Source organism: Ceratotherium simum, chromosome 9, assembly GCF_057802395.1.
Source record: "Ceratotherium simum simum isolate JZ-2026a chromosome 9, ASM5780239v1, whole genome shotgun sequence".
NCBI classification, from domain to species: domain Eukaryota; kingdom Metazoa; phylum Chordata; class Mammalia; order Perissodactyla; family Rhinocerotidae; genus Ceratotherium; species Ceratotherium simum.
The window spans coordinates 37,666,287-37,675,304 of record NC_141908.1 but is presented as its reverse complement, the minus strand read 5'-3'; the positions used below and the strand labels follow the sequence as shown (position 1 = coordinate 37,675,304).

Here is a 9,018-nt window from a genome sequence, read left to right as displayed (position 1 = left end):
TAGGGAAATCCCACCTCAGTCGCCTGAGCCCTCTGAGCGTCTCGTGTCATGGGACATCTGTACGCGCTTCCGCTAATGGGGGTGACAATTGTGGGCGGGTGAGGTCAGGGCGCTGCCAGGCACACCCCATCCCGTGCGATTCCAGGTGCTAGCTACCTGGCCCACGCTAGCGTTCTCTTCTGCCCGGGTTTTTGTTGCACCCTCCCCCACGTGTGAGCTGCCGGGCGACGGCGGTGGCGCGGGGGTTTGGGGGAGGGTGAGGTGAGATGTCGCGGCGCTGTGGGCTGCGCGGACCTGAGTGGAGAGGTCACACCTCTTTCGGAAAAAAATAAAAAATAAAAACCCCAAGCTGGCTAGCAAGGTGAACCCAGAACGGTTCCCACCTTAAAATCGGCCCTGCTCGTGACGTCAGGTCGGAAATATACCAAAGCGAGCGCCGGCCAGGAGTCCGGGGAGCGCGGCGGCGCGGCGATTGGGCGGCGGACCGCTGACGCGCGCTGACGCGCGGAGACTTTAGGTGCATGTTGGCAGCGGCAGCGCGAGCCACATAAACAAAGGCACATTGGCGGCCAGGGCCAGTCCGCCGGCGGCTCGCGCAAAGCTCCGCGATCCCGCTCGCCAGCCCAGCCGGCCGCCTTCCCCTGCTCCCTCCCTGCTCTCTGCGTCTCGACTCCCTTCGCCCCTCTCACCCACCCTCCGCGACCCTGCCACCCGGACTCCCACAGGGAACTACACTTCGGCCGAGTTGAATGAATGAAGAGAGACGCGGAGAACTCCTCAGTGAGTAGCTACAGCCCGTGCAGCTCGCGTTCTTTTATCCTTCTTTCTTCTTTTGCACGTCTCTTCTTTCCACATGTGTGGTACAGGTCCTCTGGAAGTGGGCGCCAGAGGCGCGGAGCGCGAGTGGGGCCGGAGGATGGGGAGTAGGTTCGCGCAGCTACAGAGGGCATTTGTCCGAACTCCAGTTTTGGCACTAGGGGGGAGTTGGCACCCAACAGAGGCTTCCAGGCTCCTCATTGGTCGACGTGGAAGGGAGAGTTGCATAGTTTGGGGAGCTGAGGGCTTGCCCGCGGAAATATGCACAAAGTTTGCTCTTAGCGCGGAATTGATTGTGGCCTTTGGACACGGAGACTCCAAGTCTTGTGTATACGAGGGGCCTGGACCCTGCCCACAAAGTGACAGGAAGAGAGAAAGTTCCTCAGTTTATGTGTTGCTTGGGAACTGTGTCACCGCGGCTGGCCAGCGTGCCAGTGTTTCCTGGGTATTGTTGAGTAAGGGAGGGGGTGTTGGTAGAGTGTCCTGTTACTAAGTTGCCTGAAATTTCTGGTTTTGACATATGCCGCTCGTGTGTGTGTGTGTGTGTGTGTGTGAGTGTGTCAGAGAAAGACAGAGACAGAGAGAATATGTAAAGAGTACAGTTATGAAGCTGCCAAGTTATCAGGGGGTTAATATCCAGCACAGGCATATCTCTCAAGGGCTGTGGGGGTCAAGCTTCTCCTTTCTTTCTACTTTTTTTGGTTAACCTCCCTCTCCTATGAAGCAAGATTATGGAGGGGGGGAGGACAACAGAAGGAATGGATGTTTGGCTTTCTTTTTCATTAGTAATAAGATTGTCTATGCTCTAGAATGCCTTCCAAGTGGGAACATCTGAAAATTACTAGGACACAAGAATGCCTTCTTCCAGAAAGGAGGCAGATTGTGGAAGGCTCTATAGGGAAGGTGTTCAGCTTGCTGTGTTGGGAAGCGCTTCTAACGTTGGTGCCAATACCAGATAAACAGTATTTCCCTCCCTCTGCAATTGATCTAAGATGTTCCTGGAAAAGCAGGGTCTCCTCTTCCCACCCTTTGACTATTAAAGATGTTGAAAGGCAAGTTTCCTGGAAAAGTGAATACCAGTTCACCTGTATCCCCAATCCCAGTGCTCTGTCAAAAGCACTTAGGAAATCCAGATGCTTCCATTCAGATTGCCTTCAGGGCTGCCCAGGCCTTGCTAACATTTTGTAACCCGTGGGGGTGGAGGGAGAGATTGTTTTCTCATTTTATATTCTTGACTTCTACTTTCTTTCCCCTCCCAAAAGAAAAGCCAATTTCACCACAGAAAAAAAAATTCAAGAGAAGGTTCCAGTGTTGTATTTTATTAGACTCTAGTTGTTTCTTATTCAAGTCTGAATTAAACTAAAATGGAAATGACACTCCCCTAGCATCCCTATACTCACATCCTAGCAAAGGGGCCAATTTATTACATAAGTATTAAATAAGTACATGGAATACCTTTTCTCCCAGAACCCTCTCTCTGCAAGGATTTACACAGTGCAATGAATGGCATTTTCTGTTGTTTCCAGGCATCTCTTTTACACAGTCATCTTAACTGCTAAGTTTGGTAAAGGCTACACACTCAATTCCCAATGAAACAGTCAAGGAGGGCATAGAAGGGCCTGCCTGGTGAATCTACAGATGTCCAGCTGAATCAGTCTGGAAAGTCACTCTGAAGCTTCCTGTGTCTGTATTGCAGGGAAGAGATCTGACAGGCTGGACTCAACATTGCTTTTGTAAAAATCTTGGAAACTTTATCCTTCATTGAATTACGACACTGTCCACCTTTAATTTCTTCCAAAACGCCTGTAACTCGGCTGAAGGTTAGTGTAACTTCCTTTCTTTCTTTCCCTCCCCCCAGTTCCCTAAACATCAAGAAACAGGGCAATGCGATCTTCCTCAGCAAACCCTGTAACTTAAGATTTTCCCGACCCATCGCCTTCGGGAACAACTTTCTCATTGTGCAATTCAACTTCATTTCTAGAATGAGCTGGTTGAACCCGAGCTTCAGAGAAAAGGCTCATTTGAGCGCGATTGTCCGTGAAAGGGGATGAAGGGGGAGGTGTTCGGAAATATCCGGGAATGGAGACCCTCAGTGGCTTTCTAGCTCGGGGTCTTTATGTGATCAGCTTGTCCATGCCCTGCACTGTGTTGTTCCGCAGCAATATTCGCTCTCTCCGCCCTTCCTCTCGCGCCCGTTTGACAGCCGCGGGCTGCCGGTGTAGCTCCAGGTGTACCCGAGCCCGGGAGAAAGTGTTCAGTTGACCAGGCTGAGTGTATATTACCCTGTTTCATTTCCAGCCATGCCTTGTGTTCAGGCGCAGTATGGGTCCTCGCCTCAAGGAGCCAGCCCCGCTTCTCAGAGCTACAGTTACCACTCTTCGGGAGAATACAGCTCCGATTTCTTAACTCCAGAGTTTGTCAAGTTTAGCATGGACCTCACCAACACTGAAATCACTGCCACCACTTCTCTCCCCAGCTTCAGTACCTTTATGGACAACTACACCACAGGCTACGACGTCAAGCCACCTTGCTTGTACCAAATGCCCCTGTCCGGACAGCAGTCCTCCATTAAGGTAGAAGACATTCAGATGCACAACTACCAGCAACACAGCCACCTGCCCCCCCAGTCCGAGGAGATGATGCCGCACTCCGGGTCGGTTTACTACAAGCCCTCCTCGCCCCCGACACCCACCACCCCGGGCTTCCAGGTGCAGCACAGCCCCATGTGGGACGACCCAGGCTCCCTCCACAACTTCCACCAGAACTACGTGGCCACCACGCACATGATCGAGCAGAGGAAAACGCCCGTCTCCCGCCTCTCCCTCTTCTCCTTTAAGCAGTCACCCCCAGGCACCCCCGTGTCTAGTTGCCAGATGCGCTTCGACGGGCCCCTGCACGTCCCCATGAACCCGGAGCCGTCGGGCAGCCACCACGTGGTGGACGGGCAGACCTTTGCTGTGCCCAATCCCATCCGAAAGCCCGCGTCCATGGGCTTCCCAGGCCTGCAGATCGGCCACGCGTCACAGCTGCTCGACACGCAGGTGCCCTCGCCGCCGTCGCGGGGCTCCCCCTCCAACGAGGGGCTGTGCGCCGTGTGCGGCGACAATGCAGCCTGCCAGCACTACGGCGTGCGCACATGTGAAGGTTGCAAAGGTTTCTTTAAGGTGAGCAAGAACGGGGGCAGAGGAGGCAGGTAGGGGCCCCCTAGTGCCCGGAGCCTTGGAGTGTGCGCTCCGCCTTAGTGCAAGCATCACAGCCCCAGCTCATCCCGGACGGTCCAACTCCCGGGGTGCGCCGAGGCTGCCCTGTAGCCGCCCACGGGCTGCGGCGGGGCTTCTGGGTGCCTGAGGAAGGGAAGTAGGAAGACCGGGAGACCCGGAGTCGCATCCCCCTCGCGCAGCAGACCCGGCAGGCCCCCGCCCGAAGTTGCTGGAGCCGGAGTTGGAAGAGGGTCATTTGCATGTGCTAGGAGCTGTCTTCTCTGTTCAGATTGAAATTGGTTAGGACAGAGAACCGTGTCTGAGCTAACCAAGTGGAACAGAATTCCCTATGGTCAAATTAAGTGATCTCTTTATTTCGCCATCCTGATTGAATAATCTTATCATTTTAAATAGAGAAGGTCTCCAAGGAATGTAAATAATATGAATGCCCACGGTTTTGTATTTACTGAGCGTCTCCTTCTCCTTCTCTTGGCATATAAAACACAGCAAGGAGCGGCAAGGTTAGCTCAAATGTTAACGCTATCAATTTTCTTCTGTTAAATGCCCTGGGGGAGGAAAAAGAAAAGAAAGAGAAAGAAAAGGAAAAGGAAAAAAATAAAAAAGAGTTGCGTGTATGTATTTGTTTGTGGGGAGGGAGTGTAGATCCAGCCGTTCAGAAATTGTCTCTGGATTCCCTGGGTTGCTGGACTTTCAAGAAAAAAACATAATAATTTTCGGCCTATATTGTCTCCTTTTGCAGCGCACGGTGCAAAAAAACGCAAAATACGTGTGTTTAGCAAATAAAAACTGCCCAGTGGACAAGCGGCGCCGGAATCGCTGTCAGTACTGCCGGTTTCAGAAGTGCCTGGCTGTTGGGATGGTGAAAGAAGGTAGGTCGGGGCAGCAGCCCACTCCCCGGTCTGCGGCCTTGGGAAACCGCTGCTCCTACCCCAGCCCACTTTCCACTTCCCAGAGCCGGGGTCTCCCGGACCCCCCACCCGCGTCTGGCCTCCACGATCCGGCAGCTGCCTGCTTGCCCATCCTGCCCTGGAGAAAGCCGCCAGGCCCTACTTTCCTTTAACTATACGGCCTATTTGGAAGAAGACAGACAACAACCCTGCATTTTTTATGTTTCTCATCAGTAAAGGCTTTACAAGCAGGGGGGCCCTGGGCCGCCCGGCCGGGCGCCCCGCGGCTGCGACCTTCCCCCGGGAGGGGCCGAGGCAGCAGCTGGGTCCTGCTTGGGAGAGCGGCGCTAACCCGGCTGTTCCTTTGCAGTGGTTCGCACCGACAGTTTAAAAGGCCGGAGAGGTCGTTTACCCTCGAAACCGAAGAGCCCACAGGAGCCCTCTCCCCCCTCCCCCCCGGTGAGTCTGATCAGTGCCCTCGTCAGGGCCCATGTCGACTCCAACCCGGCTATGACCAGCCTGGACTATTCCAGGGTAAGAAGCTGGCGGGGGTATCATGTGGACAAACCAGCAGATGGGCAGGACCCCTCCCCACATCCATCACTAACCCCCAGACTCAAGGGATAAAGGAGGCAAGACAGGCTGTGGCTTCACAGCTCTGGGCAGAGCCACAGGAGATGGACAGACAAACCATGTTGCTGGGGGTGTAGACAGGAGGACAGGGCAGAGGAAGGAAGAGAAGACCATCCCAGTGGTCAAATCTCTGCGAGCCTCCCATTCCCACTACCACCATACATACACATACTCACACGCGAATGCCTCTAATGCCGGAACCAGAGGGGGTGCAAAATGCCCCCACTTGGATTTTATCCCAGATCTTCCGGCGATGTTTTAATCCTCATCCTCTCTGGCTCTGTCAGGGTTGGGGATGTCTGCTTAGGGGTCGGGGAAGGGAAAGAGAGGGTATAAGGAATGGCAGTGGGGTGGGGGATCAAGTGGTCAGATTCCTTTCTTACCCCAGCTGTGAGGAATTTGTGGGCTTTAATTGGAGGGAGTATGTCAGGCAATTTTATTAAGATTTGCAAAGGTCTCTGCTCGAGACCCACTCTGGGACTGGCATGAATACTAACGTGTCAATTGTTTTGTGGAGATAAGAGTGAACGTTTCCCAGGGCTGGATGGCACTGTATTTAGTCTGTATGGAAATGGTAATTTACATATTTAAAGCATCGACCTCATAGCACCATCCCTAATTGAATTAATTGCCCCGGAACATCTAATTTCCTTACTGGTCAGAGAAAGGTTTAATTGTTATAAAAACCTGGCTCCCCTACTAGAAACGGGGTTAGCAATTTCACGGGTTATATATTTTAGAGAACCTCATTAAGTGCCTTTTAAAATGAAATTCCAGTTCCAGGCGAACCCTGACTATCAGATGAGTGGAGATGACACCCAGCATATCCAGCAATTCTATGATCTCCTGACTGGCTCCATGGAGATCATCAGGGGCTGGGCGGAGAAGATCCCGGGTTTCGCTGACCTGCCCAAAGCCGACCAGGATCTGCTTTTCGAGTCGGCTTTCTTAGAACTGTTTGTGCTGCGATTAGCGTACAGGTAATGAAGGAGGCAGTCGAGGGAGGCTGGGAAAGGAAGAAGAGAGGAATCAAGAAAGGAAAAGAAAGAGGAAAAAGGAAATGAAAGGGGGGAAAGAGGAAAGGACAGAATAGGAAATGACAGAGGGAAAAAGGAAGGAAAGGCTAGTAGACAAAAGGAAGAGAAGGGAAGGAGTGAGCCCAGAAGCCTTGGAGGAATGGAATGGAGGTGGGATAGGGGGCGTTCTTGATTGTTATGAAATTAAACCCTTTCAAGGTCTGCTGGTCTACATTTTATTAACTCTTCGGTAATTAGGTGCCTCTTAAATCCCTCATTTATTGCTCTTCAAGTAATTAGTTGTTTAGCTTTTCTCTCTTTCTTTTTCTCCCCTCTCTCTCTTTGGTATTAATTGCAGGTCCAACCCAGTGGAGGGTAAACTCATCTTTTGCAATGGGGTGGTCTTGCACAGGTTGCAATGCGTTCGTGGCTTTGGGGAATGGATTGATTCCATTGTTGAATTCTCCTCCAACTTGCAGAATATGAACATCGACATTTCTGCCTTCTCCTGCATTGCTGCCCTGGCTATGGTCACAGGTCAGTACCGCAGCCACAGGGCACTTCTCCTCCAGAACTGCCCAGGGAGATTTCTCCCAGTTTTCCCTTATCACCAATCCTCCCTGGTCCTGCCAGCTAGCTAACTGCTTTGTGCATTCCTCTTTTATTTTTGATTATGTTTTCTGCAGAGAGACACGGGCTCAAGGAACCCAAGAGAGTGGAAGAACTGCAAAACAAGATTGTAAATTGTCTCAAAGACCACGTGACTTTCAATAATGGGGGGTTGAACCGCCCCAACTATTTGTCCAAACTGTTGGGGAAGCTCCCAGAACTCCGTACCCTTTGCACACAGGGGCTACAGCGCATTTTCTACCTGAAACTGGAAGACTTGGTACCACCGCCAGCAATAATTGACAAACTTTTCCTGGACACTCTACCTTTCTAAGACCTCCTCCCATGCACTTCAAAGGAACTGGAAAGAAACCTAAGACTGTCCAGAGGGGGCAAGTCACAAGGGCAGAGATATCCCCCTGAGCTGCCTCAGCTCTAGCCAGCCCCCACCCCTTCCATAAAACCCCCAGCTCCTTGATCCCTAATGAAAAAAACAAAAACTGTTGCTATTTCCTAACCTGCAGGCAGAACCTGAAAGGGCATTTTGGCTCCCGGGCATCCTGGATTTAGAACACGGACTACACACAATACAGTGGTATAAACTTTTTATTATGAGTTTCAAAATCAGTTTATTGTTCAGAAGAAAGATTTCTAATGTATGATGGGAAATGTTTGGCCATGTTTGATTGTTGCAGTTAAAACAAATGTAATACACACACAGAGACACACACACACATCGTAAGGGGACCCACAAATATTGCCCTTTAAAAGACTTCAAAGTTTTCTGCTGTAAAGAAAGCTGTAATATATAGTAAAACTAAATGTTGCGTGGGTGGCATGAGTTGAAGAAGGCAAAGGCTTGTAAATTTACCCAATGCAGTTTGGCTTTTTAAATTATTTTGTGCCTATTTATGAATAAAATTCTAAAAGATAAGTGTGTTTGCAAAAAAAAAAAATAAACTACACAAAAAAGGGACAAGCATGTTGATTCTAGGTTGAAAATGTTATAGGCACTTGCTACTTCAGTAATGTCTATATTATATAAATAGTATTTCAGACACTATGTAGTCTGTTAGATTTTATAAAGATTGGTAGTTATCTGAGCTTAAACATTTTCTCAATTGTAAAATAGATGGGCACAAGTATTACACATCAGAAAATCCTGACAAAAGGGACACATAGTGTTTGTAACACCGTCCAACATTCCTTGTTTGTAAGTGTTGTATGTACTGTTGATGTTGATAAAAGAAAGTTTATATCTTGATTATTTTGTTGTCTAAAGCTAAACAAAACTTGCATGCAGCAGCTTTTGACTGTTTCCAGAGTGCTTATAATATACATAACTCCCTGGAAATTACTGAGCACTTTGAATTTTTTTGTTTTTTTTTAATGTCTAAAATTGTCAGTTAATATATTATTTTATGTTCGAGTAAGAATTTTAATATTGCCATCTTCTGTAGTATTTTTCTTTGTATATTTCCAGTATGGCACATGATATGAGTCACTGCCTTTTTTTCTATGGTGTATGACAGTTAGAGACGCTGATTTTTTTTTTCTGATAAATTCTTTCTTTGAGAAAGACAATTTTAATGTTTACAACAATAAACTATGTAAATGAACAGAATTTTGTCTTCTTTCTGGGTCAGGAAAAAACGATGACTAAACAGCAATATACAACAGAGTTGAAGATTGATTTGGGATAGGTCACTTATTCAACATCTGAGTTTCAAACTGACAGCCTAGATCTATTCTGGCAAAAGGAACTGGAGAATTGAACTAATTATCCAGAGAATTCAGTACAATATTTTTCTTTAGGATTTTCCAGTGGAGGAACCT

General features: G+C 49.2%; 1 protein-coding gene across 1 annotated transcript; it reads left to right on the top strand.

Moving 5' to 3' along the window:
* Positions 1-505: 505 nt before the first annotated feature.
* Positions 506-8,800, top strand: NR4A2 (nuclear receptor subfamily 4 group A member 2). Its single transcript, XM_004428304.3, has 8 exons — positions 506-780; positions 2,513-2,636; positions 3,115-3,980; positions 4,777-4,906; positions 5,295-5,458; positions 6,335-6,537; positions 6,932-7,110; positions 7,260-8,800. Exons 3-8 carry the CDS (start codon positions 3,117-3,119, stop codon positions 7,514-7,516), a joined length of 1,797 nt encoding a protein of 598 aa, XP_004428361.1. The 5' UTR covers positions 506-780; positions 2,513-2,636; positions 3,115-3,116; the 3' UTR covers positions 7,517-8,800.
* The last annotated feature ends 218 nt before the right edge of the window (positions 8,801-9,018 follow it).

Bases quoted from the DNA above. Each gene is read 5' to 3' on its own strand.
- NR4A2 (XM_004428304.3), top strand. From the start codon at position 3,117: ATGCCTTGTGTTCAGGCGCAGTATGGGTCCTCGCCTCAAGGAGCCAGC. The intron at 3,981-4,776 runs GTGAGCAAGAAC...CTCCTTTTGCAG, and splicing joins GTTGCAAAGGTTTCTTTAAG to CGCACGGTGCAAAAAAACGC. The intron at 7,111-7,259 runs GTCAGTACCGCA...TGTTTTCTGCAG, and splicing joins TGCCCTGGCTATGGTCACAG to AGAGACACGGGCTCAAGGAA.